The sequence below is a fragment of the Acanthaster planci genome, linkage group LG21 (assembly GCF_054643075.1).
Source record: "Acanthaster planci isolate LZ-2023a linkage group LG21, COTS_SCS, whole genome shotgun sequence".
Lineage (NCBI taxonomy): Eukaryota > Metazoa > Echinodermata > Asteroidea > Valvatida > Acanthasteridae > Acanthaster > Acanthaster planci.
Window position 1 is genome coordinate 4,986,980 of NC_141797.1, and position 26,884 is coordinate 5,013,863.

General features: G+C 40.8%; 1 protein-coding gene, 1 long non-coding RNA gene and 2 pseudogenes across 10 annotated transcripts in view; 1 reads left to right on the forward strand and 3 right to left on the reverse strand.

The window, feature by feature from the left end:
* Positions 1-26,884, forward strand: part of LOC110981592 (uncharacterized) — a 78,147-nt gene that overhangs the window by 36,997 nt on the left and 14,266 nt on the right. The gene's annotated exons all lie outside the window — the stretch shown is intronic.
* LOC147795708 (uncharacterized) lies at positions 9,140-13,542 on the reverse strand (annotated as a pseudogene). The gene is made up of 3 exons (XR_015423628.1): positions 12,383-13,542; positions 9,989-10,025; positions 9,140-9,350 (listed from the first exon to the last, which is right to left on the reverse strand). The product of XR_015423628.1 is annotated as an uncharacterized LOC147795708 (transcript).
* On the reverse strand, positions 14,795-21,601 carry LOC110984219 (uncharacterized; annotated as a pseudogene). Its single transcript, XR_015423629.1, has 3 exons — positions 21,251-21,601; positions 16,440-16,604; positions 14,795-15,966 (listed from the first exon to the last, which is right to left on the reverse strand). The product of XR_015423629.1 is annotated as an uncharacterized LOC110984219 (transcript).
* LOC147795709 (uncharacterized) lies at positions 21,331-25,954 on the reverse strand. 7 transcript variants are annotated; one of them, XM_087131073.1, is made up of 7 exons: positions 25,718-25,943; positions 25,139-25,282; positions 23,954-24,245; positions 23,532-23,700; positions 23,364-23,443; positions 22,642-22,799; positions 21,331-21,462 (listed from the first exon to the last, which is right to left on the reverse strand). In XM_087131073.1, the coding sequence occupies exons 2-5, from the start codon at positions 25,147-25,149 to the stop codon at positions 23,394-23,396; spliced, it is 522 nt and encodes a 173-aa protein (XP_086987199.1). In that variant the 5' UTR covers positions 25,150-25,282; positions 25,718-25,943; the 3' UTR covers positions 21,331-21,462; positions 22,642-22,799; positions 23,364-23,393. The 7 variants fall into 7 exon arrangements, with proteins under 7 accessions (XP_086987199.1, XP_086987198.1, XP_086987195.1 ...); XM_087131072.1 differs by having other exon boundaries at positions 22,642-22,842; positions 25,718-25,942; XM_087131069.1 differs by having other exon boundaries at positions 23,364-23,700.

Here is a 26,884-nt window from a genome sequence, read left to right on the forward strand (position 1 = left end):
TCAGGATATTATATACATCCAGACTGCAACATCAAACTTCAAGGAACCGGAAGTAACCAAGGTAGGTAGGCAGTCGGACCACGAAGCTATAGAAAAGAATAACTACTCCCTAATCATGCTAATTGGCTTCTGCTTTGGGTAGATCCAGCATGCACAAAATTATATACTGGTTTAGAAGGCCTACCTGATAGAGTAATCATCTTGAAGTCGTTTTCTGTTGTCCTTTCTTTTTGTGAGGTGATGGGATCAAGTTCTCTTGGCAGGCTTGGTCATGTTGGTTTTGTGGATTTGGCACGTCGCAGGATTGTGCCAGTGGTGCAGTCGGCGGGGCTGGTTGATATTGCGACCACTGTCACATACATGTAGAATGAGGCTATGAGAATGAGAATGTAGAATTTGTTAGTTCATGGCCAGCCCACCAGCTTTACTGTGTTACTTCCTCTATGCTTTTCCCAAATCCCAGTACATTTATAACCCTTATCCACGGTTTCCTATTCTATAAAATATCGTATAATTTTCTCAGAAAAATGAGCATTCATATACGCCTGAAATTATCCCCAAACCATGCAAATGTACATATGCATGTATACTCTTTCGCACGCCGGCCAACCAAAAAGAGTACTGTGCTTACTCCTCTTCCTAAATAAATTTACTATGTGCTTATGATATTTTTCTTACAAAATCATTGTTACTTGTTGGTTAAAACTCACACGACGCGTGTGGGTGTTACTAAATACTATGTAAACGTACTAATTTTTTTTCTCCATTCTGAGGACGCCAGGCACTTCCTGCAATTTATCGGAACCATGTCGGCGCTCAACTCAACCATCATTTTTTTTTTCACCACGGCCGTTAATAATGGAAATTGTTTCCAAGGCCAAACTGTTGTTAAATTCATTCTGAATCTTCTCCCCTCCCCCAACAACAAAAAAAAAACGTTAGCAGAAGTAAATCAAAAACATTGCGATCCCACCGAAATATACAATCACGGAACACCATCAGTGCTGTGGGTTAGTCATGGTGAGCTCATTTGTGCATGCTGTTGAGCGTGATCGTGCTGTTACACATGGTTGGGGGTGTACAGTGCAGTGTGTACATGTACATGTGCGTGTACAGTACGTACTTGGCGTTGCGATGCATTAAAAAGTGCCTTGAAGGACAGTCCCCGTCCAACGTGTTGTATTACATCCACGACATTCCGAATTTAGGGCTCTTGACTACAGTTTAATTTGTGAGTCGATGATCGAAGTAGAAACTCAAAGAAATGTCCCTTTTACGGCAAGTGTAGCTACTGACTTTCCACAGACTTGTGACAATGCATAATTTCTCTGGATTATGATTTCTATTTATGCCTCTTCAGAAATATAACAGAAAGTCACACGTCTCATTGATGAAGCTGCCAGGCTGTCGAGGAGTCTTGGGCTTCCTCCAGCGAATTCTTCTCGAGGTCTGCATCCCCTGATGAGCTGTGGCCCATCTCAGAGTCCTTGAAGCCATCTGGGACTAGAGGGACACCTACCGCCGTGTCAGTCTCGTCTTGTCCAGAAGTTGAAGCTTCGGAGGGCGTCACATCGAACGGACACAACATCAGCATGTTGCGGTGCAGGGTTCTCACAACCGGGGTGCCGACTCTCTGCACAATATAAGACGGAATGCCCTGCAATTTCTGTACCACTACATGCGGGACGGCTTCCCACCGGTCCTTTAACTTCGACTTCCCTCGCTCCGATTTGTTGGCCACAAGGACTCTGTCTCCTGGTTGTACGACACTTTCACGCACCTTCTTGTCATACTCCGCTTTCTGTCTGGCCCTTGACTTCTCCGCAGTCTTCTGTACCTCCAGAAAGACCTTGCGCATATGCTGTCTGAGTTGCTGGACGTATGTTGAGGGATCAGGACTGGGTGTAGAGTGCTCTGGGTCTGTTTCTGTGGCTGGACAAAGCAGGTCAACGGGTACCTTTGGTTTTCTCAGGAACATCAGATGAAACGGGGAGTGTCCGGTGGACTCGTGTCTGCTACAGTTGTATGCGTGTGTGAGTGCACCCACATGGATTGCCCAATTGGCCTTCTGACTTGGTTCCAGAGTTCCCAATATCGATAGCAGAGTTCGATTGAACCTTTCGGTCATGCCATTTCCCTGAGGGTGGTAAGGTGTAGTCCTTGTCTTCTTCACCCCGAGCAAGCTGCACAACTCTTGGATCACACAGGATTCGAAACACCTCCCTTGGTCTGAATGCAATCTCTCTGGGATACCATAATGAACCATAAACTTCTCCCAAAGGACACGTGCTACTGTCGTTGCCCTCTCATCTTTCGTGGGATAAGCCTGTGCGTAGCGACTGAAGAGATCTGTGACTACCAAGATGTGCTCACATCCTCCCTTTGACCTCTCCAGGGACAGGAAGTCAATACAGACAAGTTCAAGTGGGCGAGTTGTCCGGATGCGTTCCAGGGTGGCCTGTTTCCTTGTATCCGGCGTCTTCCTCAGGGTACACCTCTTACACTTCTGGATGTAAGCCTTGACCTCTGTGTGCATGCCGGGCCAGAAATAACGGTCTTTGGCATGTTGGAAAACCTTCTCAAAGCCAAGGTGCCCCAAGATGCTTGAGAACTTGTTTCCTCATCAGCCGGGGTAGGACTAAGACAAACTGCCGTTTACCACCATCGTTGCCCTTCTTCTGATAGACAAGTAGGCCATCTTTCACCGCCAGCTGATCCCATGCACGCAATAGCCTCCTGACTACACCAGACTCCTTTGCTGCACGCCTACATGTATACCAAATGATGAGGAGTGCTTAAGCTTGTACAACCTCTGCATAGTGGTAACAGATTCAGAAGAATACAATCAGAACTACACGTACACACGTTAACTGGCAATGCATATATGGTGTCCTTGTCAGGATATACATGTACAATGGTAACAAGTTGGTGTGGTACCAGTATAGGGGTGAACAGAACCAATACAAGCTCCACTTTTCAGCAGCCATTTTTCAAATGACTTCCCTCACCTTTATCAGGTTTTTCAGGCAAATTTTAAAGTTTTTGTCTGCTTTGCCCCCATACGGATGCCCCCAAATCTGTAGAGATGATCTTGGGCCCTATTGACACAATCTCACAATTTATTGATCCACACAGACCACTTTTTCTAAAGAATTTAAAGGGGTTGTTTCACACGCCAGGCCGCCATGGCCTGGCAGAGAATTTCCCTTGAATTGGGTCACTGCTGCCAAAGGGAGAGGTTGCTAGGGAAACTGCTACCTAGTCGTGTAGTGGTGGAAGGAAGAAGGTGGTCCAGGAATCTGGTCTTCAATTTAGGGCTACTTCATTCACATCATTCACAACACCGACATTTATTTTAAGCCAACATAGTATTACTGCATGTATATGGTAAATAACAGACAAAATTTTGACCGGTTACGAGACAATAATGAACAGTGACCGCTATTGTTCCAATTACTGCCAATTTCCGGACACACTATCTGCTGGACACTATACTGTGCTTTCTGTATCTTCACTTATATTTGCGGTAAAATTTCACCTTCATTTGTTTCAAAATTTATAGCTGAATAGGCCCCGGCTGTGATTACATATTTTTCATGTTTTGGCAGAGTTTGGCCGCTACCATGAATTTTCCTTGTTTTCCAGATTTTTATTCTTGACAAGAAGCGTTTGGTAGCTAAGAAAGTATCAAGGGAAACCTGTTTGTGCAAGCAAATGTCCGACAATAATCGGTTTACTTTCGTTTCTTTAAAAAGACAATCCAAGATAATTTCAATAATATTGAATTAAAGTTTGTATGGACGGGAAAGAAAAAGTCATCATCTTTCTTATTGTTTGAATTAATATACAGCTTTATAGACGGGGGTTCTCCTCGCTGATGTGTTTGAATGTTTTGTAATGTTTGCATGTGATCTTTGGTTGATGTCAGTTTTGATACACTGATTGCGATACCTAAGTATGTGCTCAGGTGAGCCCCTGGATAGTAAGATAGTACATGGATACAGTTTTTTCCGACTGGGAAATCAATACCAGTCTCCGGCATTGCTGCAAGGCCACATTATTGGGTGGGTAACGCCTGTCAACACGTCGCGGTGTACGATCGTGTCTGGTCCTCGGAGACACCAAAGCTCGCTTGTGTACATTAGCGGTTTGACTTTATGATGTGTAACAGGGGTAATGATGGCTGACCTGTTTCTCTTTTTTGTGTAGGGGAAACAGTTGCATAATGTGTGAGCGCCGCAATGCGGGTGTTACCTGTAGGCCTATATTTACAATCGACCCCACAATTGCAGTGCTGCAGTCACTGTACATGTGTTGGAATAGTTTGAAAAAAAGTGACACGGTGTGTCAGCTTTGTAGACACTGTTACAGTTTGTGTATCGCTCAACGATTTCCCCACCCCACAATAGACCCACTCCTTGTGATGAGGAGTTTAGGCCTACGCAACTCCCATCGATTCAGCACCCTATGACATTCTCCATTATACGCTCTTGTGTCAATCGGGCTATATATATGTTAGGACATCATGAAGCATGCAGTGGAATAGGGCGTTTCACATTCTTTGCTCTCGATAAAGTAAGCCTCTCTGAAAAGTCATGTTAAAGACCATGTAAACTTTGTGTAATGGAAAGTAATATCTTCACGCAGGAAAAGTGTGGTTTCTTAAACATCCAGCCTAGTTGGTTGTATGGCTTCAGTATCGTTAGACATGGAAATTCAAAAGTGCTGGCTACAAAACAATACACCTTAACTCTCAACTGCAAATTATGAGTCTTAATTGGAACACAAACCCGGAAAACTGACCCTTTTCCGTTATTTTGAATAGGACTATAATATCAGCCACCGTATTTTGAATTTTGCGGGCATTTCAAGACGTAATGGACGTGGGAAAGTTTCAACTGCGAGGGTGATATTTGAACGACGATGATATATTATATTCATGTAAATTTTTTTTGGGGGGGCATTATTTCTTTCATGCTTTACAAAAAAATTGGTCTGGGAAAGATTTGTCGAACAAATCAAACACCACACTCCTTGGTGGCTAAGCATATTGCAAGTTGAGTGGGACGGGGAGCTAGAATTGGTGGCTACAAGTGCACGCCCCAATTCCCATCATTCCCACATCTTGCTTGACAAAGGCAAGTTTCAGTGATGGATTCCAACCACCCACAGGCTTCTCCTTCAACCCAGTAACAAACTGCCAAATGTGGTGAAGTTTAATTACTTCCCCGTCCGGATCTCCGTCTTTCCTTTGTTGTCCAGCTGCAAACAAAAAAAAGAAAAAAAGAGGGAGTTCCGATTGATTAATTTTATAACTGCGTGAATATGTCCTTTCGGTACAGATCATTCTGGAGAAATACATGTGGGGCCTAGCCGGTCTTGGTCTCTCATTTACCTTCCACTTCGCGAACATATTTGACAAAGTGTCCCATCATCATTTCCTCCTTGCCCCTTATACCTGTCCCGCTCTCGGAGAAGATGGCTTCCAAGGAAGAAATTATTGTTTTTGACGTGAGCGCTGGCGGTGGAACATTGTTGTGCAGAAGACGGATGCATTGTGGAAACGTCCTCATAAGCTGCATAGTGTTTAAAAAAATGTACATGTAACTTTTGTTGAATATTCACAACCAAAGTTCAGATGAAACATGGTCTATGTAGAAATGCATATCAGGCAGTACTGCGAAGAAGGAATCGAAGTACACGTTATAAATTAACTCAAATCTGAACATGTGCAAGAAACCATATTACGTGCAAACCAAGACATTGACATTCCACATGGATGAAGTTCAGCGAATAAAACATGCCAATACTTGAAAAATGAGCATCAGAATCACCAAAGATCCACGTTATTGGCAAATAACATTGTAATCCATGCCTTGTAATGATGAAACAATTGCCTTATGACAATATAACGTTTGCTATTGCACCCCACCGACGACAAGTCAAAAATAATTACACTTAGAATGCCGGTCTTCATAAGGCCATCCGAAAGTTGTTTGTCACATGCATCCGCCAAATTCCCTTCAACCAGTGCGAGATTGGCACACAGAAAATGCGGAACCGGCCCATCCTGAAGAATGCATAGACCTTGAAGAAGATAAAAAACACAAAGATAAACAGCGTCACGTTTGGTACATTTTGATTTGATGCAACACTCCATGAGGATTAAGTGTTACTTTATGCATGAAAGCAAGTCGTGTTCCACTGCGCCATGAGATATTTGTCACTGCGCAATCGGACATGTTCACTGCGCGATGATGGATCATTTGGCCTTTCTTGCCTAGGTGTACATGTAACTGCAAACGCAAAACAATTCTGAAGGTAAGATAGTTGCTATTGGGCGCAATACTCTTTTTTCTTCTGTTGGTTTTCAGGTTTTTCTTTCAAGAAAGGTATCACCCGCACCACTGGAATGGATAGGAATGTGCCGTTTTGACATAATTGTCATATTGGCTTCTAAAACTTCAACAAATCTTTTCGATAACCAGACTGATTCTTGCACTGTCAAAATAAATCATGTGAAGTTAGTGAGGAGTACATGATCCTTAATATAACTTTTTGTTATGTCTCAGCAAAAATGTCAAAGTTAAACACAAACATATTTTCGGACAGGAATCTAACATGAGATGCAAAATAAATGTTGTCAGAATTTCGAGTTCGGTTTTTATACAGCAGTTTTTTTTATTGTGAACTAAAAAAAAAAGATTTCAGCTTTTACGACCTAAAGACTCATTTAAACTCAACGATAACGATTCCTGCGACATAGTACACCTTCTTCTCAAGGTAACTGTCAGCCTGGCTACGGTCGAAGTCTCTTGACATGTCAGGCCCTGTCTTTACCCGATTGACTATTTCGTCCAAGCACAAGTGCAGGAATTCCCTGCGGGGTCCTCCCAGATCTTGCCCCCTTTCCCCCATAAAAGTTACTTTTAGGGGTAGGCGAGGGTTTAAGGTCGGAACGGCCAGCTCGTCCACCATGCTACCAAAAATATCAAACCGTGACACCATTACGTCGTAGGTATGACCTTCCTGGAAACTGTCTCCGATTCCATCAGGGAGATTAAGGGACCAACCGTCTAAGACCACTTCACGAAAAGCGGTCACGATGTCGGCGACGTCCGAATTGCCGTCACTGAAATGAACAAATAAATACCTGTAAAAAGTGTAAGCCAAAGATTGCAAACCTCACTCAAGCATCCTTCAGCTCGTCAACCAACAAGAAAATTTTTTGAGTACACTCACTTGTATACCACATTGGCTGTAAAATAACAATGATGTGTAACCTGGATTCCATATAGGTCCAGTTACTGACTAAATTTCATTTTGTATTTTTCCAGGAGTGTGTTGTAAACTCACTTTTATTTTTCTTTTCTGATCAGATCATTTCCATTTTGTTCTTGCTTTCATACAACTGGAGGTTTGCCATCAGTAACATTGAATGTCTTTGCATGAAATGGTTCTTTTCCTTGTTAACTGAGTGGGTCAACTGATCCCACACTCATTATCTCAAACTTTTTCCTGGGAGTGTCACGTTGGTACAACCCATTTTGCAAAGGGCCAAATTGTAAATTGGCTGGTCCTCCTGCCACATTTTGTGAACTAGCCCGCATACCGTCAATACTGCCACTCTTCCTTGTGAACACTTTTCACGCCAGTATTTGAGATACATGTACATGTATTGCTCTTTGCTCCTGGCATCCACTTGGAGACTCTGACTGTAGCATCCTATTGATGATCCTACTTTGAAGTTTTGTTCTATTGATTTGAAGTGCTGCAAAAACCTCATCACTCATACAGTCCTAATTATGCACGTGTGCGCAGAAAAGGGCTTGGCGGCAATAAGCGTGAGTGACCAGAAAACATGAGAGAAAATGATTATGAAAGTCGCACTTCTGAACATTTTCAATAGTTCCCAACCTACTGAGACTTCTTCCCCCCCAGGCCAATTTTCTGCGCATCCGTCCTTATGAAACCATTTGTGAAGGTCGGCTCTCTGTCAGTCAATGATAATCTGCAGCTGGAACTGCACCCTTGAACCAACAGCTACTGTCACCAGAACTATGCAACGCTGGGCAACATTGTTATGACACCCTGATTCGAGCCTTTGGACAGCCCAAGGTCCTGTGTTCTGTAGATCCCATAGCTGATACTTGTTGATCCAACCAGGTATTTAAGCCAGATTAACAACTTTCTAATGCGAGCCAAACACTTGTGATGGTTAATGAATGAGAGCCTTACTCACACGCAGGCCTAGTGCCACTTATACAGGATGCATGTATGTCATTTTCTTGGCTTAAAGGTTGTTTCTCAGTTTTGGGTTTTTATTTTCACACAGTAATTCAGTAAATTTAATTTCATGTTTTAGTGTTATTCTGTCAAGTCTGAAGAGCCATTTTCAAACAAATCATTCTGTTTGGAGAGAATTATCCTTTCAGATGAAAGGAACACTTACAAGCCTTCCTGTAGAAGACGAAGGATTTCCATGATTTCTTCTCTTGGTTCTCCAGAAGTGGTTTTCCCTGTTGTAAATTACAGAATGTAAAAATCAGCTTCCATTGACAATACATGTATGTTGAATCAATCTGTTTCCTTGGTCCGTGGTTGTGGCCTTTCACGATTTCGGAAAGGTTCTGCTAGAAATTTAATTCCTGTTGCCCGCTGTCATTTTATTAATTGATTTATTAATTTGTGGTTACTTAATAATACAGTTTATAGAACGGGTTTGCCCTTACCCAACGTATATATTGATAAACACTGTATGCTCAGTGCTTGTCCTAAAACTTTCGAAAAAAGTCACAACTCGGGTGGGACTCGAACCCACGTGGTTAATAAATACCTTGGGTAAGGGCAAAACCCGTTATATAAATTAACATCTCCCCAACGCAAAAATACATCTTGAAAAATAATAATACAGTATTAATTAAAACATATACATGTAGGCCTACGTGTATTAAAAATCCATATGTTAGCTCACTCAAAACCAAGCCATAAAAAGGGACCATACAATGACACATTCTGTGCACAAAAAGGAGCAGGAGGAAAAATACAATAACATTTAATTCTCAAAACAAATAAACAATAGGAAACAAATAACGTACAAAATTACATTAAATGCACATGCACAACCTACTAACCACGGATAATGGCCTGTTGCCAGAAGAAGTAGGACGGAGTGGCTCACACACAAGGGATTCGATGGGTCCTTGTACTTGGGTGGGCTCCTGAGCAAGGGGGGTTTCCTGACCTCGGAGGGGCTCTTGGCTCTGGGCGAGTTCTCCTGTGTGAATGGATTCCTGCAGAGTTCTGGGATTTTCTACCACTGTGACAGATTCCTCTGGTCGGGAGGATGCCTGTCAATACGTGAATGTCAAAATGACAAGCGCATGTTGATTATCACGTCATTAAAGATGGTTCGTAAATGAAAAGACGACAGTAGTATCACATAATGGATTGCTGTAATGTGTGCCGAAAATCGATACAGGTATTAAATATAATCCGGACAAGCGCTATTTTGTACGGAAAACTGAACTACAGTTTTACAAGTAAAGGGAGATTTATGTAATTATACTTTAATTTAATTACCTCATTTTGAAATTTAAGACTAGGTAGGGTAACATTGGGTTCTGTTCGAGGACCTTGTCAGGTTGTTCGTTTGAATTCTGTAATAGCCGAAACACAGTAGGAACTCAATTTCCAACTCCAAACAATTTGAACGCATTTGTTACTCCAATATGATAATTATATGAACCGTTTCACATTATTATCAAATAAATATTCTGCTGGGGCTTGACTCTCCATGGAGAACACATTTGGTTCATATTTGAACGCGCCAACGTGCAAGTCCGGAGTACATGTAATTCTGATCAACCGTTCACGTTTGCACGATATGGGGCATGTCAGCGGACAGGGTTGAGGGAAAAAGTGATTTTTTAACCTATAAATTTTAACCGTGTAAATAGAATTAGTTATTCAAAATCATTTGTCTTACCCCCAAAAGTCGGGCATGCTCTCGTAGGACGGATAGTCTGAAAAGAAACAACAAAACAAAACAAAACTTAAACTATTGCAAACAAAATTGACCAACAGCACTACAAAGTGAAAAAGTAGTCAGCGGGAATTGCTTGGCAACTTTGACAGCAGTACTGTCTGTAAGATGTAATAAGATTATTGACAAAAAACAAAAAACTTCAGCTACAACAACCAATTTTAAAGGAATGAATTTCAATACAAGAATTCTCCTGGATTACTTTGTCTTTGGTAGCAAGTTAGGTTTTCAGCAACACGTGTTTTTCCACCCTGTGTTGTTCTTTTACTGTAATGGCATTTAGTATGGCTCTTTCCGCGAATAACTGTATGCCTTTATTCACATAACCTGTATAGGTATTAATCAGCATCACTTTATGGAGTTAGTAAGAATAACCAGTTTTGGAGGCACGAGGAAAACGGAACACCCAGAGAAAACCTGCAAGAGCGGGTATGGGTTGGAGACAAAATGCAATTAAAAACCTGTCTTAACTGGGAATGGAACCTGGGCTTCACTAGTATACAATTTACAATGCAATAAAATCTGTGCCACCAGACAATGTAAGATCAAAATAGCCCACCTGCACCATGGCCACATGGTGGCTGCAGCACTGGTAAAACAATTCCAATTCCTCATAGCGTGTCGCATTTTCACGATGAAAATTAAGTGTCATACATAGCTACAAATCCTTCAAAACAATTATTTGATTGTACCTAGACCAAAATTTAACCAGGCCCAACCACGAAGCCACCTGGAGGGGAATTTCGACATGCCAAAACTGAGCAGAGAAAACATAAGGATAAAGGAGTGAAGGAACACGCGATCATGCCAGAGTACAGCATGAATAACTAAATTATTTACAAAATTAGCATCTCTGCTACATGTCCATAATGCATAGCTGATGAGCTTGTCGGGTTTGGTGTATAATTGGTTGATTTGGGCTCAATGAATTACTGGAAAGACCGTAACAAAGAAAAGAAAAATCCAGAAGGCACCCTACGTTATTTTTTTTTTTAAACTTGTACGGGCCCACAAACAAAGACGCACTGGACAAGTATTTATATAGAAAACAAAATACAATGGATTTAATGCAAGTGGAAATACTTGTCCCAAATCACCGCCGAATCAAAATATCTGGTTACTAATTTTTGGTCACAATATGAACACAGTGTGCATTGTATCTCACAACCAGCACGAAGTTAACATTAACAGTGATCCAGAATACAAGGCATGTGAAGGGGGCACAAACGTGTAACACTACAATTTCAACTTATAAAGAAAATCCTGGACGGTAAAAGGAATGGTTTCTCAATCAGACTATAACAATTTCATTTTTTACGGGATCAAGGTAGACTACGCCACATAATAATCACACGATGGCAAACGCCGAGATATGAAGTTTGAACACACAAAAAAAAAACTAAATGAAAGTTAACACAAAGGAATTAATGTCAAGATCAAAACAAAAGGAACTTTTTCGCTGTGGTTCTCCCGAGAATGTTCGTTAATCGAATCCGATCCGGCGAGTGAGCAGTCAGCGAGAAAAGTGACAAAACGCGATGTATTGAAGTTCCGACGTTTCCGCGACAGACAAGCAAGGTGGTGACCAGGAACAGCGTCACTCAGCAGGAATCAGGGTTATCATGGGGGGTACATCCAGCATACGGTGGGGTCCAGCACTATACGAAAACAGCTACATGAAAACGACGATGACTCGGGCCAGCAAAACAACAAAACAGGAACGAGGAGCGGCGAAACTTGACACTCAGCAACTGCTCCAGCCACCCCGGAAATGCATACGTGGCACCGTGCTGGTCACAGGGGGTGAAACAATGGTCAACGGTCCATGGTCGAAAAATCCTCTCTAAATTTTCGGACGTGCAAGAAAAAGTTCACCTCCAAAAAGAACTCCGGTGGCTTGACGTGTAAGGCAGAAGACGTAGAAAAGCAAACAGTCTCCCAGAATGTAAAAAAAATAAGCGAAATTTGTGGGTAAAAATCGGCACAATGCACAAGCAGATCACCGATCGTGGGTGAGGTGAAGCCTGAAAGAGAGCAAGTAAAGAGGGCCTAGTGCGGAGGAAAAGCGCGTGTGTAAATAATGGACTAACAATTCGGAAGCCGATTGGATAGACAAAGGGTTGCTTTTTACATACGCATAAACAAGTAAATAATTATAATAAAAGGTCGGCTCCCGGTTGGTTGTGGCATCAAGAAGCCTGTGATGTCGAAGATCTACCAGCAAATTGAAATGACGAAGGAAATCTGCGCCTAATATGGCCTGCTGAATTTCTGCAATTACAAAAACCCAGCGACATGGCCGCCGGATACCAATGTCAAGTGTCAAAGATCTCTCACCATAAGTAGCAATTGTTGATGAATTTGCTGCTTGGAGATCTTGACCATGGCGACGGTGGGTGCGCTCGTGCGGGGTAGGAGGGATGACGCTCACCTCAGCTCCTGTATCTACGAGGAATTGGCGTGCAGAGTGGCGGTCAGTTACATAAAACAGCCAAGAGGGTGTGGAGTGGCCGGCAGAGTATGCTGCCTTTACTTGCCGGCCTGGCCGTTTCCCTGGTTGCTGGCATTGAAGGAACAGGGCTGGGTGCACTTGTGGGCCCCGTCACCAAATTTGGCATGATACCAGCACACATTGGCGTCATCCGGAGGAGTTGGAGTGCTGGCATGGGGTCGACGACTGCGAGAGTGAGAACGGGAGCGTTGAGGGTTAGTCGAGAGTTTCTGGACTTGGGTGGTTAGGCGATTTATCTCGCCTCGAAGAAGCTCTTCCTCGCTCTGCAGGTTTGCTTTTGGGGTAGCCACCGGTGTCATGAAGTTCACCCCGTGAGATGGGATGGACACAGCCATGACTTTGTCAGCCAGCTCGGCGAGTTGTTCCATCGTCATGGAGTCTCCTGCCGAGGTGATTACCATCTGTACGCTAGCCGGTAACCGTTGCAAGAATAACTGGCGCAGGATCGAGTCTTCCAGTACTCTGTCGCCGAGGAGTTGGTGCATCCGCCGCAGTAACTGTGTCGGCTTACGATCGCCAAGTACCTCGTCTGTCAGGAGCTGCTGTAGTCGTTTTTGTTCAGTTGCCGTTGTTCTTTTGATCAGCTCCTCACGCAGGGTTTTGTAGGGGGTGTCTTGTGGAGGATTTAGGAGGATGTCCCTGACTTCCTGGGCAATTGACGGGGTGAGAGGTTGTATTTCGTTTTCTCCGCATTGATCCCTCTTGTGGCAAACTGGGCCTCCACCTGAGCAAACCATACATGTGGATCTGCTGGCCAGTACTGAGGTAGTTTCAGGCTAACTGCAGCTGTCATGGGTGTGGCAGTCAAGCCCACTTCTGGTGTTTCTTCTAGTGGCATGTTCAGATCACGTCTGGGTCACCAATTTAGTAGTGTTGTATAAACAGGAACAATGTTGACAACAGGTACTAGCTTTTGAGAGAGGAACTTTTATTCTAAACTATTTCACAGCTTGTACAAGAGAGAGTGGGAGTACTGCGCACAGAGATGTTGCTTGGAGAGTGGTTGTGATGAGACTGGCTAAAAGTGACGAAGTAGTGAAAATAGGGTTGGGAACACAAGCCGGAAGAACAAGGGTAAATCTAACTAAAATCTAATTATAAATTAATAAATCCTAGACCAGAAGTCTGCCAGAGGAATGTGGTAAGAAGGCCAAAGCAATAAAAGTGGGTCCTGTGTAGGAGTGCTCTTAAATCAATTAGGAGGCTTGACATTACAGGGTCAAAAGTTAAAGGCTGCTAATCTACTGCTGGGAAAAATGTACATGGGATCTACTGTAGATGCAAGTGTTCTTATTTTTACAAGGGGAAAAAACACTACAAGAGACCCTGAGAATTGCAAGGACCGAGAACGAGTAAAACTAGGGGGCCCTAGAATTCCAAGATTTGCGGGTGTGCAACACTAGACTAAAGAAAGTTCAAATGTAAATTTATTACATGTGCACAATTTGATGTCAGTGTAAAAGCATGGTGCATGTACATGTACATGCATGTGCACTAAGACATGCAGGATGTAAGGCTACATGCCAGCACACATGGTTTGTGGTTTTCCAAGAGAGAGACAAAGGGTTGTTTATGAGATGTTTGCTCTAGCTTCCAAGGCAGATTACAGCCTGAGGCAAGGTAGTGTCCAGGCTAGCTTGGGATAATCTGTTGTTTAGCTTGTTGTGTACAACCCCCCTCTTAGTTTGTTTAAAAGACAATTGCCAGGTTAGGAATGATTTCTTAGAGGAATATGAGCTTTGGCCATTGGAATTCTCAAAGGTGTTCCCATGTATAGTGTACTTAAAGGATTCCTAAGAGTGATCATTAACCCAAGCAGGGGAAAGGACTAAGTCTTTGAATATAAATCTATTCACTGGCCTTGTACATTAAGTTCAGAGTAACTTTTCTTTTGAAATCATTCACATGATTGAGTTTATTCACTGAACCCAGGTAGCAAGCCAACGTTGATATCCAACATTGGAGCAACGTTGTCAAATATGAAGGTCAACATTGGAGCAACGTTGGCTGGCAATGTTGGACCAACGTTATTTTGCATGTGGAAGCAACGTTGCCGGGATCCAATGTTGCTCCAACGTAGGATTCACATAATTCCAACAATATCCAACAAACCTAGGTTGTTTCTCCAAGTCCAACAAACATCCAACATTGCTCCAACATAATATTCCTAATATCCAACCAAACTAAATACACTTCCAACAAATACCCAAGAACATTCCAACAAGAACAAACAAAAATCACGAATTCTAGCAAATTCAGTTTATTCCAAGAATATACTCGAGTAGTAAAATAAAAAAAGTCTAAAAATGCGAATTACAAGTGTTTGTAAATATCTGATGCAAGACCTGTGCATATACAGGTACCAGCTAGTAACACAGCAAATGCATGTACATTGCACATGTACACACAAACATACAAAACATGCATAAGTGACAATGGGTATAAACATACCCCCCATCCACTGTCCCTATTGTGTCTTACATTATACAATTTATATCAAAGGAATTATTGTAACGTTTTGTGGGGGGGAGATACCGGTAGATTATAAACTGTTGGAGTGCTTCAAGACTAAAGAGAATGAGACCTCATGTCACAATAAACATGCTGCCAGAATAGTTCATACATTGTACATATACGTTTGATTCAATATTTTCGTTCTTTATTCAGAACATCTACATTGTACATATTTCAACTTAAAAAGTGATGCATTCTTTCTTAACCCTGAGAATAGAAGGTACAGTGAATGCCTGTACTCACAACTACCATTGACATTTCAATAATAATGGATTGCACATACATGTACATATTTACAACAGCAGCTGGCTCTGGTGCAAAAACCTGAAGCAATCTTGGCAATTAATGTAAGTCAATTCTTTTCCTAGTTAAGGCAAGAAACTTAGGGAAAAGCAGTTACAATCATTTGTCGTAACAATAAGAAAATGCATGAAACAATGTATTAACACAATGAAAAAATGCAAGTAGAGTGTACACTGAAAATGGTTAAATATAGTTCAACCCTATTAATATAACACTGTAAATAAAAGAATCTGCTTATCTATTGATGAAATGCGTACTTCCCATTCAACCATCATTGTTTTCATTCCTAATAATACAAGGTTCCTGAAATCTGTCAAGACCAGAGGGATTCATTACCCCAAAATCACAATGTACCCTATATATACCCCCCATTTAGATGGTCTTCACACCTCTTCCATCTCAATATCGGACTCTTCTGCAGCCTCTGTAGGTCTTGCTTCAGCCTCTGCAGATCTGGCCGACGGTTTGCTCCTTGATTTGCGCAAGGAACCCTGGCCATCCAAGTCAAAGCTGTAGCGAAGGTGATTCGCAACGGCTTCTTGAATAGCCTCTTGACTGGTACCTTCAAAGCCAGCATTTTGGCGGACAGACTCTGGGGAAAATAAAAACAAACTTGTCACTAAATAATATCAACATTGATTTTAGGAGTTTTGTTTGTGAAAAGAGGGATATTTAGCAGGTTACTTTTTTGCACAGAGACTTCCTAATTCCTTTGTGAGAAATACTTGTCTGTCTGGATAAGAGAATGCTTTTTCGTCCCCCATGCATTTCCTAAATTCAGTTCATTACAATCAATATAAATGCAGGCAGTTGCAGTAAAAACAAACCTGAAGCAATGAATATTACATTTATCTTATATAACACCACACACTTCAGTGAATATTTGTGAACACATGGGAGTGGGTGTGCAATATGGTTATAAAAAGTTAAACACAAAGTGAAATATATATTGGATTTGAATCGATACTGATGTTTTCACACTAACAGCTACATGTATCAGCATTTTATTAGTTCGAAACAAAAATGCTGTTGGACTTTCATGGAAAAAATGAAAATGAAACTTACTGATTATCACATTGACAATATTTTTCAGGGCACTGAAAGCTTCTTGGGTCCTCTCTGTCCCAACCAGTTGCAACTCTTGGCCAAGGAGGTGGAGATTAAGTCAATCATTATACCTCGAACCACCTTTCCAAGGCTCGCTCCACCGATGAGTGATAGGCGGTGAATCTGAATGAAATACAAATGAAAACTAGAGAAACGTGTTTGTAAACAAACACAGAGCTGGTTCGGGACTGTTTTACCAACAAGATAAGTATTGTTGATCAAAGCTCTCAAACTAACCCAAATGCTGGGTTGAAAACGTGTACAAAGTCAAGGGGCTGAAATAAATATTGAAAAAACAAGAGTAAATCACATGACGACGTCATCATGACGTCATTTATATACAATAATTTCTGTATCAAGATTTTTGTTGGCTGTCACTTTGAAAACGAGCAAACATTCGAAAGGGTTCAAAATTGTGCCTTGGAAAGGTGTACAAAGTTAACGGGCAAAAAACCCCATTTGGAGAAACACTGCTCTTTTAAGTTCGTGTCACGTGATTTGCGCTTAAACTGAACAATTTTATGAAATATTACTTCATATTCGGACCCTTAGGCATATTACAAATAAAACAACACAGCGTAAAGTACCCGATTTCTCCTTTGTTCTTATAGTAATCTTGCGCCAAAGTTAAAGACTACTTGTTCACTTTTATTAAGTAGAAAAACGTGTACAAAACGTATGAGCAAATATTCAGGTCATCGTGACGTCATCCCTTTGAAATAAGTCGTGCATCAGGGTCTTTGTTGGCTATTACTTTGGGAACGATCAGAGACTGCAAAGTTACCGAAATTGTCGCTGAAAAACGTGTACAAAGTCAATGGGCTATAAACTTGTTTGCAGAAACACTGCTCCTTTAAGTTCGTGTCACGTGATTTGCGCTTAACCTGAACAATTTTTATGAAATATTACTTCATATTCGGACTCTTAGGCATATTTCAAATAAAATAACAGAGCGTAAAGTACCCGATTTCTCCTTTGTTCTGATAGTAATCTTGCGCCGAAGTTAAAGACTACTTGTTCACTTGTGTTAAGTAGAAAAACGTGTACAAAACCTATGGGGAAAAATGAAATATTCAAAAATGAATATAAAATAAGGGGATGATGTCATCATGACGTCATCCCTTTGCAATAAATCTTGCATCAGGGTCTTCGTTGGCTATCACTTTGGGAACGATCAAAGACTGCAAAGTTACCGAAATTGTCGCTCAAAAGCGTGTACAAAGTCAATGGGCTATAAACTTGTTTGCAGAAACACTGCTTCTTTAAGTTCGTGTCACGTGATTTGCGCCTAAACTGAACAGTTTTTATGAAATATTACTTCATATTCGGACTCTCAGGCATATTTCAAATAAAATAACAGAGCGTAAAGTACCCGATTTCTCCTTTGTTCTGATAGTAATCTTGCGCCGAAGTTAAAGACTACTTGTTCACTTGTGTTAAGTAGAAAAACGTGTACAAAACCTATGGGGAAAAATTAAATATTCAAAAATAAATATAAAATAAGGGGATGATGTCATCATGATGTCATCCCTTTGAAATAAATCTTGCATCGGCATCTTCGTTGGCTATCACTTTGGGAACGATCAAAGACTGCAAAGTTACCAAAATTGTCGCTCAAAAACGTGTACAAAGTCAATGGGCTATAAACTTGTTTGCAGAAACACTGCTTCTTTAAGTTCGTGTCACGTGATTTCCGCTTAAACTGGACAATTTTTATGAAATATTACTTCATATTCGGACTCTTAGGCATATTTCAAATAAAATAACAGAGCGTAAAGTACCCGATTTTGCCTTTGTTCTTATAGTAATCTTGCGCCGAAGTTAAAGACTACTTGTTCACTTGTGTCAAGTCGAAAAACGTGTACAAAACCTATGGGGAAAAATGAAATATTCAAAAATAAATATAAAATAAGGTGATGATGTCATCATGACGTCATCCCTTTGCAATAAATCTTGCATCGGGGTCTTCGTTGGCTATCACTTTGGGAACGATGAAAGACTGCAAAGTTACCAAAATTGTCGCTCAAAAACGTGTACAAAGTCAATGGGCTAGAAACACGTGTGTAGGAAAACTGCTCCTTTAATTTCATGTCACGTGATTTTTGTCTAAACTGGGAAAAACTTATGAAATATTATTTAATATTTGGACACTTGGGTATATTTGCGATCGAACGGAAGGGAAAATTTAGTCTGATTTCTTCTTCGTTCTGGTAGTAATTCTGGGTCGAAGTTGAGGACTGCTCACGCATTTTGCGGGACAATGTGTGTACAAACCCTATGTTGTGCAACAACGCCATACATGGTTCAATATGGGACAGTTTCTTGAAAATTGAAAGCCCAGGCAGGTGTGACCGTAATTCTGCAATAGCGCCCTCATAGCCTGATATACGACAGTCCGAAAACTGTGTGCAATCTGTGTACAAAGTCTATGGGGGAAAATTAATTCTTCAAAAATCAATAATAAATAAACTACTTAAGTTATCACTGTGAATTTCTTCTAGGACCGTCCTTGGATGATCACACAATTATCCTCCAAGTTTGAAATTCTTCTGATTTTCCTAGGTGCCAAAGTGTAGGGGTAGAAAAACTTGGCTGAAGAAGAAGAAAAAAAAAAAAAAAAAAAAAAAAAAAAAAAAGGAAAGAAAAAAAAAAACAGAACGATTTCAATACCTGGTTCGGCTGAACTGCCGAACCAGCTAATGAATGCATTGATTAGTCACCATCAGGGGAGTGCTCAGCTTGGTTGGGAATGCAATTGCTATTGCCATATGTTAACTTTCAAAAAAATTCCTACATATTCAAATTTGTGGTGAGATTTACAAGTGTGGAACTCAGCAGTATTGATTGAAATACATGCATGTATTTAAACACTAAAGAAACCATGATGTTAGCCAGTTTGTTCATCCTCATAGGTATGATCCATTGATTTGAATATAGCCGTTTCAATTAATTTGTTTACACTGTGCCAGATGGAATAATTCAATACTGCATGTACATGTATCATTGTGTAACCTGGAATTTTGGCACAAATGAGAGTCAACAGAAAAAGAAGCAAACGAACCGGGTTCAAAGACAAATTGCGAACTAAATTTTTATTTCGATTCCAAAGGGTGTAGAAAAATGACACGACAAAGGATAGAAACTTGGATTATAATTCTGGAAAACTTTTAGATGATTTGCCAAACTGAAGATTGCTAATTGAAATTCAACAACGAAAACGTTAAACCTATTTGTTTCCTTTTTCCAAAATGGATCAACTGGAGGATCAAAAAAAGAAATGGAGAATATGCAAACAAATCGAAATCACCAAAAAAAAAAACGAAAAACTAAATTAAAAAAAAACAAACCAACACAGCACCAAAAAAGGTTACTCGGTGCACAATCTGACTAACATCCTGAAAAGAAGAATACAACAAACATGCAAAAATGAGGAGTATAAGTGGCAGGATAACTGTAAATTACTACAAAGCCTAACTAGTAAATAATAATGCTTCAGAAAGAGTACATGCACCAACACTACTAAACCATGGGGAAACAGTCAGGAGCATATCCATTTCATCAAGCTAGTGCCAAACTGTAAACAAAAAGTCTCCACTGAGAGTTCCTTATCACTTAATGAGTCCAGAGCAAACTAACTTTGGGGACCAGCTGCCAAAACCACAAAGTTTATATTGTGCTACTGAGCCTGGTTTACCTCATCTACTGGACCATGAACAAATACTCATAACACATGCTTCCCTTTAAAGATAGAGTGGGTCTAGTCCACTTAAAGAAAACTTTTTTGTGGTGCTAACACGTGTATTTACATCGGCAAGGCAGTGAAGTGTAATTATTTGAAACTACAGACTTACACAAGTCTATTACCAGAAAAACCAAGCCATGGGAAAATTCCTCAAATAGATTTGCTCTCAGAGTACTTAGTGCATGTGAAACGTCAGTAACTTCAAATACATCAAGTGTTCATGTTCTGTGTATCAACTGACAAATTAAAAACTAATCAAGAAAACATCTCTTCAGTCACATGCATTTAAAACCAGCAGAGCTCTACTACATCTTCTAATAAAGCAGGCTAATAATTCTTCATCAACCCTCGCCTCAGGCTCTAGATTATCTGAGAAAACTAGACTATCTGATAAAACTAGACTTAGTTAAAAATACACAAAAGGTAATCCAAAACTCAGTGAAGAACATGTAGGAATATTAAAATACCTGCAAGATTCATCAAAACTTAAGAAATGGGGACTCACCAATATAGCAGGGCAGACAAACTTTCTGGGCTAGTACATAAGTGTGGAGAGAGAAAGTCAGTGCAGTCTGCACCGATCCATGCCCGTCTGCTGAATGAGGAATTTCTCACAAAGGCTGTGGGAAAACTAATAAGACCCTCTTTGTTTCAACCGGTGGCTCTGCAATGCCCTGGGGCTCAGCTGCCAACTCATAGGTACCTGGGCAATGTTTATATCAGGGAACACTACTTATAGCTAAGGCTAATGCATAAACTAAGTGGGGGAAATCTTTGCCTGCAACATCTGCATATATAGAGATTTACCACAAGCAAAATTTGTCAGTCCATTGTAAGGATCTGAATATAACACAAAATAAACTCAAACTGAAATTAGCTTTACATGGTCGTGACGGTTGGTTTCTGTGTTCCATCACTGACAAATAACACTTGCATCAATTTCATGACTTGTCTGACATGAAAGGTTTTATTTCCCATGGAACATGTAATAAGGTTAAATTTTTGCAACATCAACCAATACACGTACCAATGACTTCCTGAGATTCACATTATCGGCAAGCTGTTGATTCAAGTGCTTTGCAGCATCGTAGTTGGGGAGGGGTAAGTCAATGTGCTCTGGAAATTCTCCCTTTTCTTTAGTAGCTTGCTTGTTGGAAACAAGCATGGCAAGCATCTTTAAGTTTCTGTCCACTTGTAGCAAAAGTGTTTCCAGCAGCTGTAGGATTTTGGCCTCAGTAGCTGTAGTGAAATTGAAAATGTTTGCAAATATTAGTGGCCACTCCAAAATAAATGTGCTTGATTCCCCTTTTGTGTTACTATCTTTGTAACCACTGATTTTTCTTTGCAGAATTTTAGCAGTTGTGGTCTTGTGGACAAATCAGATAATGGATGCCACAATGCGTACTGAGATGTGATGTCATTTTAACAGTCTGCATCATGTTCTCAAAGCTGAATTATTCAATGATGTATGTAAATGGAAGTTTACATGACAGAAATCGGCACAAAGTGGGTATAAGATTATTTTGTCTAAATTCTGGTTGAGATAAGTTTTCAGCATTCATCCAAAGGTTGTGATGTCAAAGGGTATTTACCCTACCTGAAACTCCTACACTTGCAGCTTTCTCCACAGTAAAAGTTAAATTTTTAGTGCTAAACTTGCTGTGGTTCAACCGTTATTTCCTTGTGGCCTTCTGGCTTCACCAATTATTCCCCTCGATACAGTTTAGGTGTCTGAGCCCGGAAGAAGTATCACATTCTCTGAACCCTGTGAGGCCTCTGTTGATTGATGGAAGGCCATGCAGCCACTTTGCTGATCCCATTAAGCCAGCTAGTGCAAGACAGTGATGGGTGAGACAGTAGCACCATGTTCACCATGGCATAAGCCAGATGACTAGGACTGCTTCAAAGACTAAACAAAGTGCATTGTGGTGAATAATGCATTTTGTCCGTAAGCGATAAAATGTCTTTATTGGACCATATTTAGAGAAAGGAATTAGACATATCTCTAAATGAAGTAGAAATGTCTTTTTTCCAATCGAATTATGACTCATTTACAGATATCTCTAAGTCTAAATAACTAAAGACCTCACATACTACTACCATTGTAATAAATGTTAACTTGGCTCGTTATATTTTACTGTTACTGTTCCTTTTTCTGATAGGCTACTAGTGTAGTGCAGTCAGTAGTACTACACAGTACACGTAGATGAAAGCGACAGTTTTCAGTAATACTAACATACCATAACGTTAGTGCTTGCACTTACTGGCTTCGTCGTAAGAGTAATTCTTCGCTAGGCGACAAACCACTCTCTTCTCTGCCTCTGTCGCACCGAATTCTTAAGTCTCGCTTATTAGGTAATTAATAAGCTTGGTATTTTTCTCCCTATATGGTCTGAAATGATCAACAAATGAGCTCACCTGTTCGCAGACACTGCCATGACAGTTCCACCGAGAGATGTCAGGCCGGACAACTGGGCACAGCAGTAAAATGTACTAATTTTCTTCCCAGTGCGCAGACATCACATGACATAGCATGACCTTATTTGGCCACCCGGACACTTGAGCACGCCGGACACCTGAGACCGCGACACCGAGATTAAGTAAAACATTGAAGTCGATCTTTACATGGGAAGCCAACAATAAAAGAGGTCATTATAGTCAGCTTACGCACCAGGAAAATGTAATTATAAAAAGGTTTCTTCACTTGATAAAGAATTCCCTTCTGTAATATGTTTCTCCGTGAATTGTGTAACTGCATCCTTTCAAAACATGTTCAGAATTATGCATGTGACAGGACGTGGGATTCTAGGCCGCCCCTGGTAGTGGGGTGGTAGGTCCATCCTCCAGTGATAGAAGATGAGGCACTCTCCCTTGACTGATTCCCCCAAAGAATTCAGTCGGAAACCGGATGTTGATTTAATTGATTGATTGATTTAATTATTATTTGTGGCTTTCATCTCATCAGCTTCTTTCGGTAAACATTTTCCTGTATGCAAAATTGTTGCATAAGTGTTTACAACCAAAGATACTTATTGTATACAAAATACAACACATTTAATACACTTCTACATCTAGTGTACACAATGTTGTAAAAATGTCAAGTTGAAACATTGTATCAACACTTTGTGGTAAATAATTACCCTGGTGTGGTGGCTTAGCAGTGATGTAGCCTAAAGTGGTGCAGGAACCCTGTGGCAGGCAAGTTCCCCAAAAGCTTGAGCTAATGCAAACATAATTCACAAAAGTGGCATGATAAATAATATTTTTAACTACAGGGATTATAGAACTGCAGTATATAGACAGCGTACCCCATCTTGTAAGTAAGCACACTATGAAAAGCAATGGCCGCGCGACCCACTGATGCGAGTCGTACACAGCCCCAAGCTCCATACACAGCGCGATGTTGCACACGAGGCCTACAGCGCACACCACGTCCAAATGTGGAGGGCCGAGAAAGTACGGGGTTCGTAACTGACACTGTTGAAATAAGGCAGAAGGGAGGCCGTGAGTGAATGCTGGTTATACTAGGCTGCAAGCTCTGCCAAGAATCATGTTCGCTCTATAGTAACACAAATAAAATCTTCTGTGGCCAAAAACGAGTAACCTGCTACAATGGCACAGGAGAAACTTGAAAACAAAAGAGAAACTAAACCACAAACTAGTCTGGCCAAGCTTAACATAAACACCAAGCACTGAACTCCTAACTTAAGCCATAGAACCCTATACATACTCTTGTCGATTCCTTCTGGGGTCTTGATTTCATGTTGGCTAAATCTACGTGCAGATCGATCTCGCGACGACGGGTAAGGGCAGGGAGGCTGCAGAGATTCCTCCCCCAGTCTGAAGCATTTCCCCACTGGTGGTAACAACCTTGTTGTGGGATACCAGTGGGGTCAGCACCATGGGTTATGCATGGTCTAGAGCATGGTGTCTGCTTCTCTGCCTTGTTTTTCGTCCACTGCTTGTTAGATGTGGGATCAACAATTGGAAACTGATCACCATTTCTAACAATCAGCTGGATTCTAAAATGTTAAAAACACAAACAGGAAAAATAGCACACAGTAAAAACCTAATTCAAAGGGCTTGTGTGCAGAAAATATCCCAACACAGTGATGCTGCCGTGTGGATGAGTTGGGTAATATTTCAAGCTGCTGTTCACTGGCTGGTAAAAGCTTTCATATTTCAGCCTTGAAGATTTTGAAAGAAGGGGAAGGACAAATCTAGCACGCTTTTGTATATGAACGCAACATTAATTTGGATGCCTAAGGTGAAAGAGTCTTCCCAAAGATTATTTGTTTTGCCTCTGTATTCCTTAAAATTTAGTTGTAATCTTTTTTACATTTATTTTGGTCATACTGTATACATGGTATTATGAGAAAAATGTTGAAAATGAACTGAACTGACTTGTCCCAACATGATCTATTTGAGTCGGTCTCCCTTAACAATGACTTTCAGCTTAAAAAAGCAAGACACAAAATTCTGGTGTACTCAAAATTCTGCTTTTTTATTCCATTCAATATGAGTCCCTTACTAGCAGTCAATTATCGCCTTTGCTATTACATCAGTTCAGTGAATGAACTTACTTATCCAGTTTACACAGCTTCATGCAGCTCATTGCTATTTCTTGAATGACATGAGTTTGTGAATTCCCAGAAGCCAATCTTTGAGTAGTATGTGGAAAAAACAGTCAGTTGCTGAATATTTTGCTGCTGAGTACTGTTCCAAATGAAGCTAGATGCAGTATTACTCCCACGTCAGGTGTTATTTTTTTGTCCCCCCAAAAGTGTACTGGAAATGTACCACCATGCTAGTTGTCACACCAATTCATAAAGTAATTGTTCTGGGATTCTACTTTTCCCTGACCATGACCCAATGTTAAAAGAGGCAATGATAGGGTCATTGTTATTTAGACTACCTCTCTATCATCTGTGCCTTGGTTTTAAGTCCCTTGCAAGAATCTCCACGGCAGCTTAACCAAAACTTGAGGTCTGAGCATTTCTTCTTCTGAAGGGCAGGTACCGGGAATGTCTTCCTCTTTGAGTGTGAGATCTGCCATTGTCTGTTAAACAAAAAAATGGGAATGTCCCCCCAGGGCTCAAGGACCCAACTGACCGTACACAGAAAAGGCATGGTAAAAGTAAAGCAACTATAAAATAAAGTAACTGCAAAACCACTCACTGTGCACATAACAACACCAATGAATGTATCTACAAGACCTTCTAGCCACAGAGAAAACAAAAATCTGTCTTAAACTTTCCTTAAAAATTGCAGCTAGCTGGACTATAGGGCAATAACAAGGAAGTACCAAGTAACCGAAAAAATAAAGAAAAACTAGGAAAAATTCTATGAACAAAAAGAAAAGAGAACAATTCTTTACCACCAAAAGTCACAACAAGGTAAAAAGGAAATCGAGGGGAAGAGCAAAGTGAGTTAAAATTAAGTACATTATCACTGTTCCTTGTTCTATGATAATGATAAAACAATGTACTCATACCTGTTGAAATAAGGCAGAAGGGAGGCCGTGAGTGAATGCTGGTTATACTAGGCTGCAAGCTCTGCCAAGAATGACCAGCACCCCAACACGACCCACCCCCTGTCCACTCAACAGGACTGTGCCACTAAAATGTGGGGGTGTACACAAAAGTGGGCCTATACATAACAAATTTCATGTGGGCAGTGTAGACTAGTAACCTACACAACGTAAATGTAATGTAACGTGCTTTGTGTGTATACATATGTGTATAATGTATGCCACACAGCAATCTATCGCAGAAACAATATGATCATAAAACCACTCAAAAAGTGAATCAAAATCCCACTATCCTTATGTATAAGATCAACTGACATGCTCTATAATGATCAGCGGTTATGATGATGATAAGCCCTGTGAGGGTACTTAACCACAAAAAGTACAGAAAGTGAAGAATTTTGGAGCAAAACTTTCTTACCTGGGTGTTGCTCGATCAGCAGCGAAATGGCCGCACCCGAGAAAGTTCTCGAACGACCAACGCCCACAGCCATAAGGCACTGTTCATAGCGAGGATCCCGGACATATTGCTCCGCCATTCATAAAAAGTGTAAATGCGGATCATTCCAAACCAAACTAAGGTAACGCATTGGAACTTCCCATGGAACACTAGCAAAACAATGTTTACAATTAGTTAATTTATAATTAAATGTCAATTAAGGGGTATAACCTTAATTGGGACATAAATCGTGATTCCAGAAGGACTGTTTGTTATGGTGGATGTTCAGGCTTATGTCATGGAAAGTGTAGAGTGGTTTTCGGGCTGCATAATTAATTAGATAAATAGTCTTCCATGCGATAAATTAGAACTACAAAGTACAGGTCACTACATGCATAATAACAAAATGCTCCTCACAGTGCTCAGCCCATGGAGGAAGGACATAACCTGGCCCTTCTCTAAGGATAATTATGTAAAGATTCCACTTCTTCGCTTGTGGTCTTAAACGTTCTCGGAAACTGAGAGTGAACCGCAGAGAACAACATTCACGCTGCTTCGAGGCTATACAGTATAGCTAGTGTGTTTGCCTCACCATTAAAAAGGCTGCATCCTACTTTGGTATTGAGGCCCCTCAAAAAAAGTGTGATTGTTATCTGAAAGCCCAACTGATGTACAGAACGTAACAGCAGAAAACA

What these genes read in the sequence shown, in the direction of transcription:
- LOC147795709 (XM_087131069.1), bottom strand. An exon ending in CCCAGAAGGAATCGACAAGA is followed by an intron (nt 23,701 to 23,953) that starts GTATGTATAGGG and finishes TTATTTCAACAG; the next exon opens with TGTCAGTTACGAACCCCGTA. An exon ending in TGCTAAGCCACCACACCAGG is followed by an intron (nt 22,800 to 23,363) that starts GTAATTATTTAC and finishes TCGCGGTCTCAG; the next exon opens with GTGTCCGGCGTGCTCAAGTG.